Here is a 24,689-nt window from a genome sequence, read left to right on the forward strand (position 1 = left end):
TACCTTTCATTCGAATCCGTGCCGGAGATCAAGCCAAGACAGGATCCTTCACTCAATGGCAGCAGAAGTTACCATTCTACCGAGAACGTTCTCACCATTTAATGGGCGCCCTGAACTCTGCTGCCCTTGAGCAACGACCCTGTCTTTCCCCCCTCCGGGCAGATCCCATCCTCGTCGCCATCTGTCGTGGGTTTTATAAGCACCTGGTCGAATTTGGACAGTGTACAAGAGATTTATTAATAGATAAGGATAACATGCATGTGAGACATGGCGTGGCGTGTAGGACAGTAACACCAGCATGGATGACATTACAGTCTTTACAATTATAATGTACAGCCTGCACCAACATCTCAGCCAGCACCAACCCACATTTGGCTTAATATACTGTTACGGATCTGGGGGACGGCACTCCCGTTAGCAAGGGGGGGGGGGGGGTTTATCCCCTTGTCCTGCTAAGCTGGCTGTCCGACCGGTCCTGGGGGTATGACGTCACTTCCGGTCGATGGTAAGTTGGGTTGTAAGCCCAATTTGTCTTAATACCTAAGTACTACCACCGGCCGTAAGCAAGGAAATACTCCCACACGGGCCACAGCGTGGTTGGATTGCGCCGAGCGAAGCGAGCTGCGACTCGGGCCGTTACCAAGAGACTAAACCCAATTAAAAGCGGTTCGGCCAAAATCGCGCCACAGATACTCAATTGAAAGAAATCACGAAAGCGATCGGACGAGAATGAAACCAAAGTAAGAGGAAAGAACACAGGTTTATTAACTAACTATAAGGAAATGAAAGGGGCGAGTATATACAGGAAATGGAAGGAGCAGAAGGACACAGAGCAATTCTTAAACAGGCTTACTTATCCCCAGGACAATACAGACAGAACAAACTCACGTACACGAATGGGAATTGCAGGCAGGAATGGCTGGAAGGATGAGAGGGGCAGACGGTCCACAGAGCTGGCGGGCAGGGAGGTCCGGGGATCGCGGCACGCCGTTGGTGTCCCGCGTGCACGCCCTCGCTCAGATTCAGCGGCAAAAACCCGGTCGTCAGCGCTGGTTATTACTCAACTCAACTGCAGCTCGTCTCTCGCAGCTTACCTGAATTCTCTCTGAATTCTACTGCAGCACGTCTCTGACTCAATTCAACTGCAGCACGTCTCAGCTCAGCTGGTGTCTCTTGGTTCTTCCTCCTCGGTCATCTCTCTAAGCAATCCCTCCTCTTGCCTTTTATCGGCCGTCGCAGGATCAAGCCGCGGGCTGCGAGGGCACGCCTACCGGGTCGCTCACCGCGGTGCTGGTTGGCTGGTTCGGACTGGCTGACTCCACCTTTGATGATGAGTTGGTGCCACGCCCGTGATCCGGTGGCTCCTCCCCCCTTCTTCTCTGTTCCTGGCCTTGTGCGCAATGGAGTTTTGGCGGCGTGGTGCCAACAAAAACAGCCCAATGCAACGGCGGCGAACGCCGCCCTACTGTTACTGGCACTTTGAAGAGATGATTGGGGAAATTGAAAGGGGACCTATCTTATTTGATTAATGCAACGTAGAGTCAAACTATTGGAAACACAGCCTTACCTGAAACACATAATAACGAAATAACTACGAAGAGGGCCTATGGTTCGCTACGTGTTGCAATGTGGACTAACTAGGGGACGACCTTTGACCTTTACAATGAATGGAGGTATTTACAAAAATAATTATTTACAAAGGGGTATATTTACAAAAATTTACAAGTGCAGGGTTCTCAAAACCCCAACAATACTTTCCCCTAGTGTCAGGATAACTCCAAACAACATCTCGTGTCCCTCCCCACGGACTGCCGTCTCGAAGAGAAATTGTACAAAGTTGGCAAGTCAAAGCCTCATAGGGAAAGAATATTTTGCAAGGTCATACAAAGAATATTATGATAACAGATCCCCCAAAGTCAGACGGTTAGATGCCAGGCTGGAAATGGGTTACAGTGTCTTCAGCCTGGAACAGCTGCTCCCCTCTCTGGAAGAGAGTTCAATGAAATCTTCTTCAATTACTCCAGAACAAATGCGGCACGGACATGACGCAGAATGGACTCAACACCTACACCGCTCAGGCACACTCGGACACCGCCGACCAAATGGGTGACGAATGCTTTGTCCCAACTTCACAGGTTGACCCTGTGTCCTGTATGTTACATGATCATCCCGTTTCATACTTTCCCGGGATGCCATTTGTGTCTGTGTCCATGATGTGTTGATGTCTCGCCCCAGTGGAGCAGGGATTGGTGCTATGGGAGAGGTGTGGGGTGGCCTTGGGTATTCTTAGCTGGAGTGACAGTTGATGGGGGATGTTGGAGGGAGGAGTGGTGCTGTGTGGTGATGGGTATTGTGGGGGTGATACTTGATGGAGGATAGTGGAGGGGGGAGTGGTTCTGGATGGTGATGGGTATTGTGGTGGTGATGCTTGATGGAGGATTGTGGGGGATGGTGGAGGTGGGTGTGGGACGATGGTGAGTATTGTGGGGATGATGGCTGATGGTGGAGGGGAGTGTGGGACGGTGGTGGGTATTATGGTGGTGATGGTTGATAGTGGAGAGGGGAGTGGTTTTGGGTGGCCTTTGATTAATGTGACGGTTGTTTCTCCCGCTTAATCATGGTGGTGGCATACTCTCTCCATGGTGGGGGATAACCACAAGATTTAGTCATCTCTGTTGTTTCATAACAGTGCTCTGTAAAATGTTCCGAGCATAAAAGTGAACATTTTGTCGGCCTGATCCACACTCGGGTATTTCAGACAAACACAAACCTCGTTCAATTTCTGGCAACCCTCGGATCTTTCGGCCATTGGTGTAGCATGAAATCATCTTGGTTTGTATTACTACAGTCATCACGTACATATCGACCCGGCATATTTGTAGAAAATCGAAAATTATTCACTGTTTGAGTTGAATCACACCGCAATATAATCCGAAAACAATACGAAAGTGGCAGTCGACTTAATGGTGTGACGTCATGGATAATTTTGAAGAGGATTTGGACTTTCAATCGCAAAATTACACATTTTATGAATCGCAAATCGGAAAAAGAAACATCATATCTATTTTGTAGGGTATCAAGGGATAGATTAGCGTCGAGGTGGTCTGAGTGTTTGGGTTCCCCTTTAAGTGAAATGGATTTCATTCCCTACCAGAGCATTGACCCTGGAACCTGAAGGTGCAGTAAAAGTTCCGGCCCCCTTCCAGGCAAAGAGGGTACCCGACGAACAATGCTCGATTGCCCAAAGTGCCTTATGTTATGTTTTTACATCAATTTGATTATATTAAGAATTGAAAGTTTTTATTGTGACATTGACCTTCTGCATGGGAAAATAATATGGTACAGCAAATTTTAGGGGCATTGAATCAGGGGATTTGAAACGTAAAAGGAATGAGAACGGCACTCCGTAGAGATCATACTCCTACCAGGCTGTTGGTTCACGAGTTATCAAGTGACCACTATATTCGTCATGTGTGTGCGTCTGTCTGTGTGTCTGTCTGTCCGCAGCATAACTACCCAATGATATCATCCGATCTTGATGAAACTTGGGTGGGAGGTTGATATCATGATCCAGTTGTGTCCTGCCTAGAGTGGGCGTATTGCGCCCATTGTGGGCGGAGCCACGCCCAAAAAATGTCTTTTTAGGGGGTAATCGAGTTCAAGCTACATCTTCTCCGAGGGGCTTGGTGGAATCTGACAGGGGTTTCGATATTTGGTTAGGCCAATGTCATGTGTCTAGCCCCACGGAGCTCGATTTGTCATCTTTCATTTTTTTTTTTTTTTTTTTTTCATTTTTCACCGAATTTTCGGTATCGTGTAGCTAACTAACCTCATAACTGATTATACATTATTTTCTATCTCATTTCAAGGTCAGTAACCTTCGTTTTGACATTTCCGGACCTGGCCTGTCCGGGCCTGTTTCGGTTACAGTCCGTCCTTCGTCATTGAATACCGCTCGCTCGTGAACCGTCGTCGTCTCCTGACTTGTTTATGATTTGTATCCCACTCATAGGCCGGATCTGGACCTGAACCTGAACCAAAATTGAATCGGCTTGTTCTTGTCACTTACACAACTCATCGACCTCATTTCGTCTGAATCTGTCCAAACGTTTTGAAATATCATGCTATATATTGTTTTAGCCCTATCTATCTATCAATGGTATTTGATTCCCAACTCCCTGTGTTCCCATGCAAACAGGATTTCCTGTTTGTCGCAAAAAAGGCGACTAACAGGGTTGGCGGCAGGAAGGGCATCCGGCCGTAAAACATTGCTTCAAAAAGGGGACCAAAAAAACAACAACAACCACGGTCCCCCAAAAAGGCCAACCCCCGCTTGCGGGGAAAAATGGCCTCTAAAAGGTGGTTTTATCTATCAATGGTGAAGAATCACTGAAAAATAAAAAAAATATTCTCATATCGGAATGCAGATGTTCACCAAAATCTAATCAGTTTGTCCATGTCACACACACAACGTGTCCACCAATTTTTGTCCGAATCCATCCATAACTTCTTGAGACATCCTGCTCACAGTCAAATAAAACAGACAAACAGACATGGGTGAAAACATAACCACCAGCTACCTTTGGTGGCGGAGGACAAAAGTCCTCATAGAGGACACAACCCACAACCACACCTTAAAAATGGGGCATGTTGATTTTACATTTAAACAACTAAAAGAAATAAAGTTGTGTATTGGTAGTGGAAATGGTAGAAAAGTGTATGGAAGTAAATAAATAATTAAAGGTGGAATGTCGGTAACGGTGATGGTAAAGTGTATAGAAGTAAATAAATAATTCAAAGTTGTGTTTGGTAATAGAGATGGTAAAGTGTATATAAATAATTCTAAGTTATGTGATGGTTGTGGAATGTGGAAGTTGTAGCATGTGCATAGATACATAAAAAATTTGAAGTTGAATGTTGGCAATGGAGATGTTAGTGTATATAAATAAATCATTTGCGAAAGCAAAAACTACCCGGTACTTACTGTTCTTTCCTCCCATAATGAATCATTACATACGTACTGAATATGAAAGAAATTTGTCCGTCCAGTCATATTTGAGTGGAATATTTTTTGCTGTATGGTATTTTTTATTTAAATCAAGATATGATTTTGATGTACCATACTCTTTACCGAGCACTGGTGCTACCGTAGCAGTTTATTGGTAAGGCTATACTGAGTGCTTTGTCATTGCCTTCCCAGCATTGTTTGTCCGTGCTCTTATTAGTTTACATGCTGAGCATCAAGCAAGGAAGCAGCAAATAAAAATTTAAAAGTCATTGATATGACTCGGGCAGGGTTCAAACCACTGACCTCCCAGACTCGGAGCAAGTAAAATTTGAGTTTGGTAAAATCAAGTTAACGACTTTCTAGTTACCCTCGCCTGAGGAGAGGGTATTGCATTTGAGTCCGTTTGTCTGTCTGTCTGTTTGTCCGCACAGAATAAATATGATTTTCTCTGCAACCGTTGGTCCGATTGACAGGAAATTCTCACCATAGGTGCAACTCCACCTGTAGAATTTTTAATGATAATGATGACGTCATAGGTCATGTGGTTCGGCTGCCATCTTGGGAAAACCGAAAAACTTTGCACCTCTATATCACCGAAAGCGCTGAATAGAAAAAAATGAGACATGGCTCATTGTAAAGAACTCTCCATGGGGAATAAAATATGTTAATGATGTCATAGGTGCCTCCATTATGACGTCATAATTCGACGAGTACAAAACTTCATCCGATCAAGATGAAATTTCTTGAGCATAATCTAGGAATAAATTAGTGGAGAAAATAAATAATGATGAGGTCATCGGTCACGTGGTTCGGCCACCATATTTGTTTTAACACAAAAGCCTTAAAAACCACTGAAAATACATCCTGGCGAGGGGTTTGCAATCTCTGATTGCTCTTTTTCTAGTTATGTATATAAATGAGATCTCGTTGCATTTTCCCATCGCAAGGGTTTTGTACTTAGCACAACTAAGACGTTTTCTGAAAAGATGATGCGATTACAGCTGTTAAACAGCTATGGTCATACATTACAGCGAGCAAAATATTTGACTGCTTGTTTTCTTGCCTTTTTGGCAATTTAAATTCCTATTACACTAGCGGGATGGAGAAAATCTGTCTGATGAACAACCATGGCCTTGCTTGTTGTACTGTGGCCTGAACCTGAAAGATTGAAGCGACGCCATTGGCAAAAATCGAGTTAGTTGTTAAAAGCAGGCTATTATTTCCTTGTTGCTGATTATTGATGAGAGTTTCACTTCCTGCAATCTTCCCTTACGAATAGGAAGCTCCTCGTTCCAGGCGAGGAGCAGAGCCTTGATGACGAGGATTGTGAGCTGGGGATGGAAGACGAGATGGTGGCAGGAGGTTCCCCCGATACGAGTGTGCACCTGTCCTCGGCGCACTGCTCTGGTTCGTATGCAATCGCCACTCATTGTGATGAAATGCCTAATCAACCTGTAGAAGGTGATGATTAAACAAACGCTCAAAGTTTTTTTTCACTTGCAGATCATAAGCCAAGAAAGCAGTCGATGAAGCCTTGCTTGGGTTTCGCAGGTTCGTTGCTTCCTCGGCTGCCCTCAGAGCCAGGCCTGACTACACTCAGCCTTCGGATAGAGAAGATCGGGTTGAAGGACGCTGTGCAGTGCATCGATCCATACATCACAGTTAGCGTCAAAGGTGCCTGCGGCCCTTCGCTTGGGGTGTGCTGCCATTTCCATTTTTCTGATCTTCAGTTTACATGTTCGCCTTCTGTTTTTGTCCTTTCATTCAAACCTTCCTCGTCATTCATTTCATAGTCTTGAATATAAAAATAATTCGGCATTAATTGAAAGAAACAAATACTTCTGTACTTAATAGGGATACTTCTTAAAGTTCTTATTTATTGAGGATAATGCATAGAAATCCTTATGAAACAACTGTTGGATGATGATGAACCGAATGTGAAGCTTAGGGTCATATATAACAATGCTGCACAGGCCTGGTTGCCAATAATTATGGCTGACATGGCTGGGAGAAGGAGACCCCTCAATGCCCCCATCCACAGAGCACGTGTGCTTGCCCAATGGTTTCATGAGCATGATGCTGATGGGGTCAAAACCCTTGCGATATTGGACAGTGAAGTCATGTGGTCATCCCACAGACCCAAATGGTGTGGACCTCACACATGTGCAGGACACACCTGTCGCATCAATGCAGGAAGACCTGTTTGTGCATTTTGGCATTGAAGTCGAGATCCAGAGACCGATAGAAAAGCTTCCAAAAGGTACAAGTGTAACCAAGTATTCCGATCACCAACATTTGCCTCCGGAGATTTTGATTAATTGCCTTTTGTTCCTCACTTACTTTGTGTTGTTCTCTGCCTTTGGGAATTTGCTGCTTTGTAGGTACTGCTATTTTCTTTGAGTTTAAACACTACAAGCCTAAGAAGCGAATCACCAGCACCAAGTGCTTTGCCTTCATGGAGATGGACGAGATCAAATCCGGCTCTGCCGTCATCGAGCTGTGAGTACAACGCAATGAACACTCTGAACAGCCATTTGTCAAAATGAGACCGGAGGTGCATTCCAGATCATTGGGTGTGCGGCAACTCACCGTTTAACGTCCGTCCCCCATCGAACTGCTGCTTTACTCAATTCGATTATGCACGATCTTGAACACGCCTCAGGATTGCGAGTACGAAATCAGAAATCTGTATTGGACAAATATTTACCCCTATTTTGGACAAATATCCAGAATCGGATCCGGCTAGTAGAAGTTTTTAAGTGATTCTTCACCATTGGGAGATAGGGCCAAAAAGGATACATAGCAGGATATCTCAAAAGGTTATGGATGGATTTGGACGAAACTTGGTGGGCAGGTTGTTAGTGTGACAAGGACAATTCGATTCGATTTTGGTGAAGATCGGAGCATGGATTCGGATATGAGAATTATTTAATTTTGAAAGCGATTCTTCACCATTGAGTGATAGGGCTTAAATCAACATATAGCAGGATATCTCAAAAGGTTATGGATGGATTTGGACGAAACCTGGTGGGCAGGTTGTGTGTGTGACAAGGACAATTCGATTCGATTTTGGTGAAGATCTGAATATGGATTCGGATATGAGAATTATTTAATTTTTTAAGTGATTCTTCACCATTGAGTGATAGGGCTAAAACCAACATATAGCAGGATATCTCAAAACGTTATGGATGGATTTGGACGAAACCTGGTGGAGAGGTTGTCTGTGTGACAAGGAAGAATCGCAGCATATTTCAAAAAGTTGTGGACGGATGATTTTGAATAAATGTGATTCTGTATTGTGATTTTCTGGTCTACTCTGGGATACAAAACGTAAACTGTTCACCTGGCGGAGGTATGCTCTCCACTGAGTGTCGTTCTAGTTTTTTAAAGTGATTCTTCACCATCGACTGATAGGGCCAAAATGGATATACAGCACAATATCTCATAAATAGTTATGGACGTATTCAGACAAATCTTTGTGACCAGGTTGGGTGTGTGACAAGGATGAATTGATTCGATTGTGATGAACAAGCAGACACGATAATTTTTTTAAATTATTGAAGTGATTCTTTACCATTGTGCGATAGGACCAAAAACGATATAAGGCATGATATTTCAAAAAGTTGTGGACGGATTATGACAAAACTTGGTGGATGAGTTGCGTAGGTGACAAGAACAAGCTGATTTGATTTTGGTTCAGGTCTGTATACAGATCCAGAGTGGGATACAAAACGTAAACTGTTCACCCATGTGGAGGTATGTGCTCTACGGAGTGTCATTCTAGTTAACACTGTTTCATTCCTCTAGGTATAAAAAACCAACTGACTTCAAGCGGCGAAAACTCTCTTTGCTGACGAAAAAGCCTCTGTTCCTTCATATCCACCAAACACTGTACAAGGACTAACTGCTATCCACCGCTCACGGATTACGGACCCCTACAGCATACATCTACAATAGCTTGTGTGCCTTGATTAATGGCAGTCTAGCCTGGTGTATATCTTGACTGAAAGCCAAAATGTCCCAAGAATGCTTTCCCCTAGTGACCCCTGAACATTTTGTAAACGTGCATCGAAACATGATGAGGTCAAACACATTCCAAAGTCCCATGCACATTGCATGCCGGTGTAACGTTGTTTTTAATTATTTTTATTTTGTTTAGAAAAAGAGATTTTTAACAGTGACTTTGTAATAGTGGGGCGGCTTAGCCCAAATATTCAAAAGAATTGTGCATTTTGTGATACAAGCACCAAATTTGGCACAAATGTACATTAATATGTTGCGAACATTTTCAGATATTGGGCCACTTGAAATTCCGTAATTTTTTTTTTCAAATTTTTTCAAATTTCGTAATTTCAAATTTTTCGGGTGACACCGTCACAATTTCGGTCTTCGAGGCCGGCCGATAGGCAAAGTGTGACCGGAAGGGACGAGGTTCTCCTGACCACGTGGCCCTCGATCTGGGAAGCGAGAGGCGTTCCATTAGTGGACGCGCCCCTCACGCCCGACTTTTGGGCGGCCCCGGCAGGCCGTTTGTTTTGACGTTCCGTGACAGGCCCCGCACCCCCACCTCCGGGCCGACCGGAAGCTTGTGATGAGTACATCATACCTGAACAACTCAGTGAGGCAGAACACAGCAGTGCACACCAGGGTGACCCCTTCAGTGCATAAACCAATTAACCTGTCCACTGCAGGGCATATAGAAATGAAGTTATTTTCTGCATATAATAATAATATAAGTTCAGTTCTATATAACAATTTCTGTTATCACCACTACCACTACAACTACCACTACTACAAGCTTTGTCTGGAATTTTGTGGACTAACAGACAAACAGACATACAGACAAGCTGGGATCAAAACATTACCTCCTTCCACCATTGAGTGTAGAGGTAAACATCATGGAAATTATATCATGCCCTAGATTTAATTCATGCTTACCCGTGTATTTGCTTCACTGGTTCACAAGGTCTTTTGCATCTATCTATAATTCCAGTAATCTCTGTCTGTACGTTTGTACGTTTGTACGTCTGTTACCGCTGTTTCTCGACAACCACGGGTCCGATATACTTTTAACTTGCCAGGTATATTGCTGGGGACCCGAGGATGTGCCTTTTCAAGGTTTCATATTAATCGGACAATTACTTACCGAGCTATGTCCAAAAAACGATTCAACCAATCACAGAACGCTTTGTTGCGTAGGCGTGGCCGATGTGAGACGAGCGGAGCTGAGCGCGTTACGAGCTGACCCTGACCGCCATTACGGTACGGTTCATAATTCGATTTCTTCCGGAGAAAATAATAATTTCTCGATTTCATATGCGCATTATTTCTCCCAATTCAGTCAGAGCGAAGGGCGGAAGCGAAGAGCGTTGTTTTTTTTGTTTACGGGCGTACGGGCGGGGTAGAGCGTACGGGTAGCGTTTTTTTTTTTTTTTGGCAAGGAACGGGCACCCACGTACGGGCAATGCCCTAGTACATGTAATTCAGACTCTCGTCTTCATTGCTGACCACACAATGTTCGCAACATATTAATGTACATTTGTGCCAAATTTGGTGCTTGTATCACAAAATGCACAATTCTTTTGAATATTTGGGCTAAGCCGCCCCACTATATCGGCCGGCCTCGAAGACCGAAATTGTGACGGTGTCACCCGAAAAATTTGAAATTATGAAATTTGAAAAAATATGAAAAAAAAAAATTACGGAATTTCAAGTGGCCCAATATCTGAAAATGTTCGCAACATATTAATGTACATTTGTGCCAAATTTGGTGCTTGTATCACAAAATGCACAACAGGTTTGCTATGCTGCTACACTATAAGTTAATAATTATCAGAACAAAGTGTTGACATTTGAAAAACTTTTACTGTGCTGCCCCACCACATCCTTTCTAAATTCAACAATTTCATAACTTTGCTGTGGTGCATCGCAATAACTGTGTGAACTGTGAACTACTCAGCCGTAGGCCCGAATGGTCTCTCGCGTATGACAGGTGCTCTTTTGATGAAGCTCCATTCCAACTCGAAAAATAATTATAGTTCGGCAGCTAAGCTAAATATAGCATAACAATTGTGCATTTTGTGAGGAAAGCACCAAATTTGGCACACTAGTAGACTATCATATTATGAAAAGATCTGGATATTGGGCCATCTCAGATTCAGAGATTTGATTTTTGCAAGATTTGCAGATTTTGCAGATTTGCAAGCTGAGATTGCAACGCCAGGGACGGCCGACTCCTTCCTGCGAGCTGCCCACGTCACCCGCACAAGAAGAGCTCATCAAATCACTGCAGCGGCACCGCACATCCTGCAACACCGTGCGTATGAACGCCACTGTATGACATATGCTGATGATGCAGAAGACCTGCCTGAGTTCGAAGACTGGTGTCACCAGAGAGGAGAAGACATTCCCAACTTTCAGTACTGGGCAACTGTGCTGGAACTAGAGATGTTGGTACTGGTCTACGTGCGTTCTCTGCGGCAGGCTTCATTCACGATGTACCTTGATGCCCTGACGGAACTGGTCCCATGGTTCCATGCCTTAGACCACACACACTATGCCAGGTGGGTCCCTGTTCACCTGAGGGACATGGTTGCTCTCCCAATGAAGCACCCAGATGTAGCCAGAGAATTCAGGGCTGGCAACTTCACTGTACAGAAGACGAAGAAGGTGTTCTCTTCGATCCCAATCGAATCGAAATCTTGCAAAAATCAAATCTCTGAATCTGAGATGGCCCAATATCCAGATCTTTTCATAATATGATAGTCTCCTCGTGTGCCAAATTTGGTGCTTTCCTCACAAAATGCACAATTGTTATGCTAAGTTGCCCCACTATTATGCAATTCCAAGAAAAGAGATGCCATGCAATGTACTAAAATATGGATAGTAATCGAGATAAGAAACATGCCGATGATGCGCAACACTGTCAGTAACCTTCTACCAACAACATAACTATTCTCTCACCCGGAGGGACAAAATGCAAAGCAAAGCTCAAGCTTTTTTTCAGAATGAATTGAGATGTGGAGGAAAGTGCACTCGGTTGCTGAAGCTACACCTCTGGAGGAGAAATACTTTCTGCGTAGTTTTGCAATGCCAGCCACAGGCATGGGCAAATTCCTCCAGCCCAAAGTGTGCAAAGGTCCCAAAAAGGCTTGGGCAAGCACATGAGCGGCAACTAGAATTTGTACGGTGTCCTGCAAGAACATAACGAACACCACTGATTGTAAACAAACATTATTCTTACAATCTGTGATACGACACAATCCTATTGACTACATACAGTGCCGTGCCCTCCCCTAAATATTCGAACAGTGAAGTCAAATTTGTTATTATTGCTATATACTCAATATATTTGGATTTGAGATCAAAAGATGAATATGAGGCAAGGCTACAGAAGGTCAGCTTCTATTTCTTATAGTATTTCTTTCCATATATGCTTTGCCACTATAGAACAACAGCACTTTGTATGTTCAGTCCCCCCCCCCCCCCCCCCCCCATTTTAGGTTAGCACAAGTGTTGGAGCAAATGACTGGCAGGTGTTTCTTGTTGCTCAGGTGTTTCCAGGTGGTGTTTCTTGTTGCATTGATTGTTCACACATAAGAGCTGCAAATGTCTAGTCTTGGTTTTAGCCTTTGCTTATGCCTTGAGAGTCCACCTTGGGAGTCAGTAGGCATAAACCAACATAAAGACCAGAGAACTGTCTATGAAAGAAAAGTAAGCAATTTGGAAGCTGAAATAACAGAATAATTCAATTAGAACCAAAGCACACAAACTGGGCATAGCAAATACAAGAATTTGGAATATCTTGAAAAAGAAAGAAACCACTAGTGTACTTAGCAATATACAACGGCCATGTCAGTCAAAGAAAACGAATGCAGTTGATGACAGAAACTTAGGGGCAATACCCCTGGTGCTCACCTGGTAGAATAAACAGTATCCTGCACTGATTAAAGGTATATTAAACCAATTTCAATGGTTGCTAGAAGACAGCGCAGCAAGTATAATCATACTAACATAATCATAAGACTTTAAATAAACAAACAAAAAAAAATACCTATTTTTGGGGGCAACCCTCCCCAACCCCCCCCCCCCCCCCCGTAGTCACTCAAAGGGGCTGATTATTTTAATGCCCTGAACAATCTTTGGTACATCACGGGTGGTGAAGTTGTGGTGAAGTTTCATCGGAACTGTATGAATAGTTTCAGAGAAGAAAGCAAATACCTATTTCGGGGGGTCACACCTGGACCCACTTCGACCCTCCCCCCCCCCCCCCGCCACTCCCCGTAAACCCCTTCAGACTTCGATTTTCTTAGTGCCGTGAACAAGCGTTGGTACATCACCGGTGATGAAGGTTGTGATCAAGTTTAATCGAAATAGTGTGTGTTGTTTCAGAGGAAAAAGCAAATTACTACTTTAGGGGGGGTGGGGGGGGGTAAGGGGGGTCAAACCTGGATCCCCTTTGACCCCTGGTAAACCCCATTAGAACCCGAATTTTTTTAAATGCTGTGAACAAACTTTAGTCACAATATAGCAAATATCATTTGTGCCAAGTTTGGTCACAATCCCTTCAGCGGTTTCGGAGAAGAAATTGCAAGTGTTCACGGACTGACAGACAGACGGACGGACGACGCGCCATCGCATAAGCTCCCCTGAACTTCGTTCCAGGTGAGCTAAAACTCATCAGAGCTCTGAAGAAGAACCCTGAAACAACTCTCAGTGACATCACCAACAACCTCCAGAGTGCAGTGGTGAAGGTATCACAATCTACCGTTCGCAGAAGTGTTCAACAAAAGAATTACAAAGACTACACCGCAAGATGTAAACCTGTCATCAGCACTAAAAATAGAAACGCCAGAATATAATTTGCCAAAAAGTACAGAGGTGAGCCAGTAGAGTTCTGGAACAAAGTTTTATGGACAGGTGAGACCAAGATAAACCTTTCCCAAAGCGATGGAAAGGTGAAATTGTGTCGAAAGGAAGGAACTGCATATGATCCAAAGCATCCCAACTCATCTGTGAAGCATGGTCGAGGTAGTATCATGGCTTGAGCTTGCATGGCTGCCTCTGGAACTGGCTCACTCATCTTTATTAATGTAACTTATGAGGACAGCAGCAGAATTAATTCAGAAGTGTACAGAAACATTTTGTCTGCCTATGTACAAAAATGCCTCCAAACTCATTGGGCGGCGCCTCACCATGCATCAATACAATGACCCACAACACACTGTAAATGCAACGAAGGAGTTCATCATGGGCAGAAATTGGAAGGTTGTAGACTGGCCAAGTCAATCTTCTGATTTAAATCTAATAGAGCATGAATTTCACTTGTTGAAGAGGAGACTAAAGACAGGACACCCAAAAATAAACTGAAAATGGCTGCAGTACAGGTTGGGCAAAGCATCTCAAAGGAAGATACCAAGAGTTTGGTGATGTCGATGGGTCACAGGCTCTATGCAGTTATTACATACAAGAAATATGCAACCAAATACTAGCTATTATACGACATTAATTTCCTTTAGGTTAATCTGTTCCAATACACTTTCATTTAATTTACTTTATGCTTACGTAAATTGGGGGACTGAACATAAAAAGTGCTGTTGTTCTACAATTGCAAAACATATATGCATAGAAATACCAAAAAATAAAAGTTGACCTGCTGTACTTTTGCCTCATATTCATCTTTTGATCTCAAATCCAAATTTCTTGAGTATATAGCAAATTTGACTTCACTGTTCCAATACTTATGGAGGGCACTGTATGTCGGGTGTCTAGTACCGGGTCCCTCGGCATCATACAGTGTTTGAACCTATAAAGGCATCCAATCAATATCCTCCATCTAGATTTTACCAAAAGGAGAGTAGATTTTGTTGCAGCTCTTGAGTATCACTTGGTAGAGATCGGCTATTCCACAGCTCCCGCAGGATGTTCCCAGACCTGATTGATGATGTTTATGTCGGCAATGTGGTGTCCAGGGAAGCTGCAACCTACCCCGTCTCTTCCAGCCAGAGGTGTTTCTGGACGTATTGCATTTGACATCATATTTCTGCAGTAAATACAGGGTGTTCCAAAAATAGCTGGACAACTTTAGTTGTTAATATATTTAGAACCACAAATGACACAATGATATGCCTTTGGTTTATATGATACAGAAACCCAAAGTTTTGTGTGCACATCAATACACTTCAGTGTGAGCTCCGTTTGTCACATGTAGGACATCAAGGCGGTACACGAGTGCTTGCCATGTTCGGCTCAACATGGTTGTGTCCTCCAGAGCTCATCCAGCTGTGATCCGAGAACAAAGATCCAGCAGGTTTGCCACCTTGGTGTTGCAGACAACATCGTTGACAAACCTTGGCAGAAAAAAAATCAAGGGGGGTTATGTCTGGTCATCGTGATGACCAGGTGGTTGGTCCGTCTCGGCCAATCCAGCGAGCCGGAAATTTTTCATTCAGGACAGCTCGAACGACTGAGGCCCAATGAGGGGGAGTGTCGTCCTGTTGAAAAATGATATTGGATTGCAAGTCTTCAATCTGTGGGAAGGCGAATCCTTCCAACATGTTCATATAAATTGTTGAGGTCACTGCATCATCTGTAAAGAAAAACGGACCCACCAAGTGGTCATGGAGAAGGCCACACCACACATTGACTTTTTGACTGTCGTGTATGTGTCCATTAACTACGTGGGGATTTTCAGAGACCCAGATCCTTCCATTGTGCCGGTGGACCTTCCCCTATACATGAAAGCAAGCTTCGTCTGTGAACATGACCCTTTTCAGGTAATCTTCATCATCCTCGATGCGACTGAGCATTTCCAAGGCAAACGCCTTGCGTTTCAGTCCATCATTTGGTTTGAGTTCCTGCAGAATCTGTACCTTTTTAGCATAAATCTTTTCTTTTATGCAAAATCCTGTGTACAGTGGTGGTTGGTAGTCTGAGCTCTCTGGATTATCATCGGATTGATTTTCTGGTACTTTGTTGAAATGATTCATGCATTCGTTCAATATCTGCTGCACATGTGCTTGGTCGACCGGTACTTTTCTGTTTCTGACAACTTCCGGTCTCCTTAAACCCCTTGTACCACTCTCTGATACTAGTCCACGATAGCAGATTCCTTCCATACCTTGTACAGAAAGTACTCCGAACTTGCGTGTCGGATTTCGTCTCTATGAACCATTCAACGCACTGAACGTTCTCCTGTGGAGTCGCCATTTTATTTTACATTAAACCACCAGACCTGAAAATAAAGAAAACTTTGAGTTTCCATATCATATAAAACAAAGGGTGTCGTTTTATCTTTTGTGGTACTAAATATATTAACAAGCAAAGTTGTCCAGGTCTTTTTGGAACACCCTGTATACGTTAAACTGCAAAATGTCTTGCTGTTACACAGACCCTTGTGAACAACCACACTCTGAGCAAACAAGCACAGTGTAAGCTGCAGTCAAAGGATATCCACAAAGACCACATGTCTTGTTACACAGTTTATGGCAGTAGTTTGGAATTTGTTCAGGGTGCCGGCGATAACTCACCTACGCTTCAAGAAAGACCCACAACGTTTAGCAACCACCAGTGCTTAATGTCCATCTGATTTACAGCACATGCACTGATACATCATCCTGCATGTGAAACACCAGGATGACAGCAGGGTCAAGGTTAGAACCCAGGCTAGACACTTCCAAGATATCTTGCCACCACCCCATGCCCTCTTTCCTATTTAGTGGATACATTTAAATAATTAAATATTTTAAATTAAAACAGGATAACAGTTTTTACATTTTTATTTCAGATGAAGCAATTAATGAAGTAGAAAAACAACAATTGGACCTCCCTATCTATCATAATTATTTTGGCCTTGCAAGTAGAAACATGGGTTTAAAAAAATGTTTAGCCTTGTCATAATGACTGCACATACATTATATCAATGTACTGTATTAATTTTCGTATGTACCTTTATGTGGGACAGCAAAGCACAATGACACCATATTGATGGAATAAAACTGAGCTGGCGTGTCCATTGAAATGAGCTCTGTCCGACCGCCGATCATCCGTCTATGTACCTTTGTGTACGTGATATTTCAAAATCCGTTGAGCATTTAACAGATAACAGATATCTATTCCTCACTACCTCCTCTCAACCCGATTAGATCACGGCTGGGAATTGGCTGAATTATCTTGCCATGGCAACCATCTCAGTAAAAAAAAAAAAAACTATTCAAGATTTAGCTTTCACATTGCACAGATCTATTCCTCATACCATCCAAAAGGCGAGGGATGTGGAGTATCAGCTCCCTGTTTCATTTTTAAATGGTGATCTAAAGTTCATCTACACAAAGACAAATACAGGACAAAGAGACTTGAGATATAATTGTACTTTTACAAGCATTGCAAGAACATTAGTTTGACAACGAACAAATCAACATAGAAAATGGGATCCCATCAACATGAGCCCTGGGGTCAGGTGGGAATGCGAAACAGGATTGACAATGAGTGGACACCTTGTAAGATTATGTGACTAGAGTAACATTTCTGCCCAGCTCGAGAGCTTGAGTGAGTTGTTTTATCAGTGACTCGTGCAACGTGTATATAAGTGAAACGTACAGCGGCAAAGCATACAAATCTCACTCGGTGGTTTATTTGAATATTATTGCTGCAAAAACCTGAGGACAAACAGGTGTTCAATTCCAACCCGACGTGAAGCCACGCACGACACGAGTAGTCCTTTCCGCCGCGTCTTGGTCAGTAGCTCTTCTGTAAAATAACAAAACGTTTTCCTTTTTGTGGTTAGAATAAGAGAGCCACTTTTCTTTTTCCACTAGAACATCCCACCTACTTTCCGATTGACATTTTCTTTTTGGAATCCACCTCTTTCATCACCACCCAAGGAATTCTCCATAGGTGTCCCTTTATACAGTTGTGGCCACCCTTGCACCTTTTTCAAATAACTCACAATTTTCTCTCAAAATAAGTTGAAATTTACAAAAGTATTTGGTCTCCACAATTCTTTATTTCACTGTTAATATTACAGAACCTTTGTTTTTGATTCAGAACTTAATATATCCTTTTAAATCAGAAAATAAAAATAAATGGCATTGAGAAAATTATTGACACCCTAAACTTAATATGTGGTCGCACAGACTTTGAACAAAACAACTACAACTGTAGTCAAGTGCTTCCTATAGCCATTAAGGAGCTTCCTACACACCTATACTGACAGTTTGGCCCACTCTTCTTGTGCAAACTGCTCCAGTTCTCCCAGATTTGAAGGGTGCGTTCTCCCAACTGCTGTTTTCAGATCTCCCCACAGGTGTTCAATAGGAATTAGATCTGGTCTCAATGCTGGCCACTTCTGAACAGTCCAGCGTTTTGTCTTGAATCATTCCTGGGTGCTTTTTGAAGTGCGTTTGGGGTCAATGTCCTGCTGCAAGACCCATGACCTATGACGGAGACCCAGCTTTCTGACACTGGGTTCAACATTGCGCTCCAAAATGCCTTGGTAATCTCCTGATTTCATGATTCCATGCACACATTCAAGGCACCCAGTACCAGAGGCAGCACAGCAACCCCAAAACATCACTGAACCTCCTCCATGTTTGACTGTAGGGAAGGTGTTTTCTTTGAAGGCTTCATTTTGTGTTATGTAAACAGAGATGATGTGCTTTACCAAAATCTCTAATTTGGTCTCATCTCTCCACAGCACATTCTCCCAGAAGGCTTGTTCAGGTGTGTTTTGGGAAACTCCAGTTGGGCTTTCTTACGTCTCTCTCTCAGCTGTGGGGTCCTCCTGGGTCTCCTACCAAAGAGCCCCCTTTCATTGAGTTGGTGACGGATGGTGCAAGTTGAAACTGTTGTACCTTGTGTCTGAAGATCAGCTTGAATCTGTTTGGCAGTTGATCCAGGTGCTTTCTCCACCATTCGAACAATCCTTCGCTGCAATCTTCAATCAAGTCTTCTCTTGCGGCCACGTCCAGGGAGGTTGGCTACGGTGCCATGGGCCTTAAACCTCCTGATAACATTGCGTATGGTGGACACAGGAACATCAAGGTCTCTGGAGATGGACTTGTATCCTTGAGATTGTCCATGCTTGGCAGCAATCTTGTGTCTGACCTCCTCAGACAATTCTCTGGTTTTCTTTCTTTTCTCCATGCTCATTGCAGTACACACAGTGACACAAAACAGCAGGATGACTCCTTTTCTCCATTCAAACTGGTTGAATGCATGATTTTTATATTGCAGGCATCTGCACCTCACCACAGGTGAGTTCAATTCCAAAGTAAAGGAGAATCACCTGCTTGAAATCTAATTATTTCTAACAACTTCTAAAAGGTGCCAATAATATTGTCTGGGCCATTTTAGGATTTTTGTGTGGAATGAGCTAAAATTTCGTATTTTTTTCAGCTTTTTTTGTTTTGTTCCACTGCAAACCAAAGAAATATATTTGTGGATATGAAAATATATTTTAATTCCAACAATTTTCTGGAAGAAATGATGCATTCTTTTAAAAAGGTGCAAGGGTGTTAATATTTTTGGCCACTACTGTATGTGGAGGAATCAAGATTCCCATATATGCTATTGACCTACTTAGAATGAAATGCCGAATGAATCGCTGAATCGCTATTGAAGCAAGGCTCGTCGCACCTGGGCCATTCTGTGCGAGCACTACGACGTAGCAGCGACCGCCTTTTGCCAGCAAGCTGGGCAGCTTGTCCAGGAAGCGCAATATCACTTCTCGACCGTCTTTCCCTCCAGCCCAAGCAGTTTCCACACTCCCTCCAACCTACACAAAATGGCATTCAGACACCAAAAGAGCACACCCAAAGATCACCACAAAATTACTGTTGCATGCTATGCATTATCCTTGCAATCTCTTCACGATTGATTCCTGTTACGTTAACACTTTAGGTATAGCCTTCCATGGTTAATTAGTTACTGTACCTCTTTTGATGATGTGACGACGTAAGGTGGGTTAAAAATAATTAAATCTATTGCACTCTCGAGCCTCGGTAAAAATGCTGAAACCTGCAAAAGGGAGATCCATGTATATTTGTTAGCACTTTAGGTCCTGTACCAGTCTCAAGTGCACACAATGTATGTGGCCATCTTTTATTACGCATGCAGATATGGCAATATTTTACCTTTTTTTATATTGCAATATGCAATATAAATATGGCAATATTGATATATGGCAATATTTTTTATATGGCAATATTACCTTTTGCCCTCTTGCCCTCCCCTCCTCCCCCCATTATTCCCACCTTCCCCCAAACTTTTCCCCACTCCTATCATCCTACCTACTCTCCCTCTTGTCATCCTCTACCCACCCTTTGTATATATAATAAATATTTGGCCCTTCAGATTTGTCTGTCTGTGTGTGTCTCTGTGTCTGTCTCTCTCTCTCTCTCTCTCTCTCTCTCTCTCTCTCTCTCTCTCTCTCCCTCTCTCTCTCTCTCTCTCTCTCTCTCTCTCTCTCTCTCTCTCTCTCTCTTTCTCTCTCTATCTCTCTATATCTCTCTATATCTCTCTATCTCTATCTCTATCTCTATCTCTCTCTCGTTGGCTTAGTGGCCGGCTTGGGATCTTAGGATCCTGAGTTCGAATCCCGGTCATCACTGAATTAACGCTAGGGGGGTTGACTCAGCCTGTCATCCATCCGAGGTCGGCAAATTGAGTACCAGCTCGCTGGGATGAATGATCCCGGTGTGTATCCCAAATTAGAATCGGTACACTGTATCCCTGCACATCGTAAGAGGCGACTAAGGGTTGGCGTCAGGAAGGGCATCCGACCATAAAAAACATTGCCTCAAACAGGGAATCATGGGGCCCGCAAGGCCAACCCCCGCTCTAGCGGGGAAAAATGGCCTTAAAACGATCATTCATTCATTCATTCATTCTCTTGGCTCAGTAACAAAATCATTCAAGTTAATTTCATCACAGGTAGGATAATGGATATCAACATCAGGATTTTAGTTAATTGCCATGGGAAGCAAGGAGAAGCTGACGTTTTGGGCGTTAACCCTTCGTCGGAGCAGAATAGTTCTGACAAAGGATCAACGGTCAACACTAACCTTCACCAGCAAGACTACTTACTTATTCATTCACCATTTCAGGTAAAGCCTTCTGACATATTGCTAATTATTTGATTCAACTTATCTGTCCACCAATGGGACAAATATTTCACATGAGTAGTTTTCTGTTGTGCAAGCTGCAGCCCATTATAACAATTGTTTTTTAATCGTGGTGTGAGACATGATTAAGTGGTTGCACAAAATGATTCACTGCTTCTGAAACGAAGTTCGAAAAACAAAAGCTGTTCGTGTGCAATAATAGATTCACAACACATGCTGACAGCATCAGAATAGCGTTGCATTCCTTACCAAATCCGTTATTACAGGACACAAGGAAATTCTGTTTAAGGTCGCTGTCTCCAAAGTACATTCAGCAGCCAAGTGATGTATGTCTGTACATCTACAACAGAAACAAATGCATCCATGTACTGTACATGCATTTTGTGGTACAGTGTGATCCTGGCCATGGGACAATGCATCTCAAACAAAAACGTTTGGTTTTTGTATACAAAGTCGAGGCTCATGTAAGAGCTAACACATACAACAAAAAAGCATAAACATAAACAGAAACACACGACACAATAAAGGAAGCGGGAGACAAGAGGGGGAGAGAGAGGGAAGCACAACAACAGTGGAGAACAGGGACATCGGGAGATCTGTGGAAGGGAGAGGGCTGGGGCGGGGAACATGGGATAAACAAGATGGACACTAAAAGGACTTTCAGGAAAGAAAACAGGGAATTTGAAGGAGGTACATTTGGGGTGGATTAATGGGGGTAGATAAGATCAAGGTTTTGGATGGGAGAAGACAAGAGATGGTGGTGAACAGCTGTTTTAAAGACTTTTTTTTCAATCAAATATAATTTTCTGATCGTGTAGGTACATGTGCAATCGATTTCAATTTTACACATGCTGACCAACTTCACATTTAATAAAATTAAAATCCTTCCCAAGATCTTTATGCAGAAGGCATTGGCTCAATTATCGAGAAATGCCTAATTAATATGTATTTTTTGTGATTTTTTAGGGAAGAGGAAAAATATTTAGGGAAAGTAGGTGAGAAGTGGTGGGTTTCAGAGCTATTTACCTGCTACAGATCGGTGTGAGGTGTGTGTGGGGAGAGCGGAGGGGGTACTTCTAAGAAAACAGAAGGGGTAAGACAAGTGCGTAGGAGTCGAGGGGTGGAGTCAAAGGAAATGTTAAGTCAGGGGGGTAGAGGAAAACATAGATGTAGGTAGATCTGTGTAGGTCGAATGCTCCGGGATGTCGCGATAGCTAGAACCCACTATGTACCTTTAAGTTAGTATGTGTAGGTGTATGTCGGGATAATTGCGTATGTGTTTCCTGTACGAGGACAGGAAGTGCTAAGTAGTCAGGGTGATAAGGGTAACTTTGTGTGTTTTCCCACCTCTCTGGTCAATCCAATGTCCCTTTTGGCACCGCAGCGAGACAGTAGGAATTCATGCCCCTAGCGCACCCACATTAATTAATTCCCTTCCCTTTCACATCAATAACACAACACCAACCAAAACGAGCAGGCTGAGACACGCCCTGCCAAGACACGATGAAGAGGGGGCGGATCTTTTGATGTCATGGGGGAAGGCGGACCGATGGACGTCACGAGAGGGCGGGATGGTGACGTGAGGGAAGTGACGACATGAAGGAGAAGAAAAAGAGTTTGGAGTTGGACACGAGGCAGAGCAGACGCCATTTCAGGGAGCTCAGAGAATTCAGTGGTGATCGAGTGCACTGGACATTTCCCTCTCATTCCTTCCTGGCTTCATTCTCTCCCATCTTCACTGCGATCGGATCGCGTGCTTGCGTGGACGGCTGTTGTGCCGAGGTTCGCCCCGTTGGTGGCCGCGTTCGTAGCATCGCCAACCACCCACCATCTCCAAAGCGCCGAGCAGAGACGAGAGCAGCTGGAACCGTGGTCCTCCGGACGGAGCGAGCATTCGAGAGTTGCGGTGCGAGGGGACCGGGGCCGGCGAGCGAGTCGCGTCGGGGAGACCCCCTTCCCGGAGACCCCCTTCCCGTCCCCTTGTCGGGGCCTAGCTGGCTGAGGCCTGCACTATCTCCACGCCACGCTCCCGAGCGAGCAAAGCTAAGAACGCACCACACACACACCCGCTTTGTTCATTTCGTCATCTGCCCTGTTGTTTGCTTAATAAGTCTGTCGAGTGGGAGTACTCCATATAGGGGGTTTAGAGCATCATACTCATAGCACAGCATTTCTTTGTTCTCGGAACCGTTAATAAATCCTTGTATTGAATGAATATGAATGAATGATCGTTTTAAGGCCATTTTCCCAGCTAGAGTGGGGGTTAGCCTTGCGGGCCCCATGACAATCATGGTTCCCTGTTTGAGGCAATGTTTTTATGACCGGATGCCCTTCCTGACGCCAACCCTTAGTTGCCTCTTACGATGCGCAGGGATACGGTGCACCTATTCTAAACCGGGGTACACACCGGGATCATTCATCCCAGCAAGCTGGTACTCAATTTGCCGACCTCGGAAGGATGACAGGCTGAGTCAACCCCCCTGGCGTTAATTCAGCGATCGACCGGGATTCGAACCCAGGATCCTAGGATCCCAAGCCGGCACCCTAACCGCTAAGCCAACACCAGGTTAATAAATAATACAGCCTTGTATTATTTTCTGTATATACTTGAACGCAGTTTTCCATGTGATTTCATTAATTTGCAGCAGCATTGGAGACGCCCCGAGAACAGGTAAGACTGCAGGGGTCTTGCGCTGCCCCTCCACCCCACGCAATTTTGTATAGCTGTCTATCTTCGAGTCCGCCATTGAGTTTTCGCCTCGAGAGCTAAGGCCTTCGTGATCGGCATCCGTGACCGCTTGATTTTCATCAAAGGCGGACACACGACAATATGTTCAGTGGGACTATAAATGTTGGAACTATGTTTAAATAACAGAGGTTGTGCAATTGAGAGTAGGGAGTGGGTGAGTGAAATGTGAGTGGAATATTTAAAGGATAAAAGGTTAGGACTCAATGTTCTTTTTTATACTTTGGTATACGAAGACATCCATTAAGGTTTTATGTATGATAATTGAATAAGAGCTGTATAGCCTATAAAGATGAATAATAGTAGAGGTTAAAGCAGTGCCCTCCACTGTTCCAAATATCCAGCCTAAGGTTCAACACACTTTCTCCAGTGGTGTGGCAAGCATGATTATCGTCGGGGCACAGAGCACAGAGAGATGACAACATGACCTCGTTGATCTCATCCACAGCCACCTACCAATATCCTCAATGGTTTCTTCGTTTTTTGGACACAAGAAGTAATCGCTTGGCAACAGGTCAGAAGAATAACTACCTGTAATGAAGGTGTGCAAGATGCTCCCAATCCAATTGTGACAATTGCATGTCATATTTGCGATGCGCTGCGTTGCCTTGGAGGAAACTACACAACTGTGCAGCAATCCAGAATGCTCGAGATGGAGCAATGGGTGCATTTTTCACCACAGTACCTTTGCAAACTAGGCCCGTTCACCGTATGATTCTGAAGCATGGAATGGTTGAACACAAAGGCTTGACAGCGAGAGAACATGATGTGAATAGTCTTCAGCACTCCATGGCTGCAATGCGCGATTTTGTAT

The 24,689-nt window shown here is 43.7% G+C and overlaps 2 protein-coding genes across 5 annotated transcripts in view; one reads left to right on the plus strand and one right to left on the minus strand.

Annotated features, from left to right (window-relative positions):
* AIDA (axin interactor, dorsalization associated) overlaps window positions 1–10,915 on the plus strand; it is a 33,439-nt gene extending 22,524 nt beyond the window's left edge. Inside the window, exons 6-11 of one of the 2 annotated variants that reach the window (XM_078779841.1) lie at window positions 6,288–6,415; window positions 6,512–6,682; window positions 7,146–7,268; window positions 7,390–7,507; window positions 8,816–9,199; window positions 10,831–10,915. In XM_078779841.1, coding sequence (XP_078635967.1) covers window positions 6,288–6,415; window positions 6,512–6,682; window positions 7,146–7,268; window positions 7,390–7,507; window positions 8,816–8,912 — 637 coding nt within the window. In that variant the 3' untranslated portion in view covers window positions 8,913–9,199; window positions 10,831–10,915. The remainder of the gene's footprint in view (window positions 1–6,287; window positions 6,416–6,511; window positions 6,683–7,145; window positions 7,269–7,389; window positions 7,508–8,815; window positions 9,200–10,830) is intronic. The other variant, XM_078779843.1, reaches the window with a different exon arrangement.
* Window positions 10,916–16,767: 5,852 nt separating this feature from the next.
* The window catches only part of HEMK2 (HemK methyltransferase 2, ETF1 glutamine and histone H4 lysine), an 88,213-nt gene continuing 80,291 nt past the window's right edge, over window positions 16,768–24,689 (minus strand). For all 3 annotated transcript variants that reach the window (XM_078779844.1, XM_068120031.2, XM_068120033.2), the window contains exons 4-7: window positions 21,379–21,469; window positions 19,940–20,023; window positions 19,643–19,781; window positions 16,768–17,755 (exon numbers count right to left, since the gene is read on the minus strand). In XM_078779844.1, the coding sequence (XP_078635970.1) occupies window positions 17,649–17,755; window positions 19,643–19,781; window positions 19,940–20,023; window positions 21,379–21,469 (421 nt within the window). In that variant the 3' untranslated portion in view covers window positions 16,768–17,648. The remainder of the gene's footprint in view (window positions 17,756–19,642; window positions 19,782–19,939; window positions 20,024–21,378; window positions 21,470–24,689) is intronic.

Source organism: Myxine glutinosa, chromosome 6, assembly GCF_964187855.1.
Source record: "Myxine glutinosa chromosome 6, kmMyxGlut1.1, whole genome shotgun sequence".
Lineage (NCBI taxonomy): Eukaryota > Metazoa > Chordata > Myxini > Myxiniformes > Myxinidae > Myxine > Myxine glutinosa.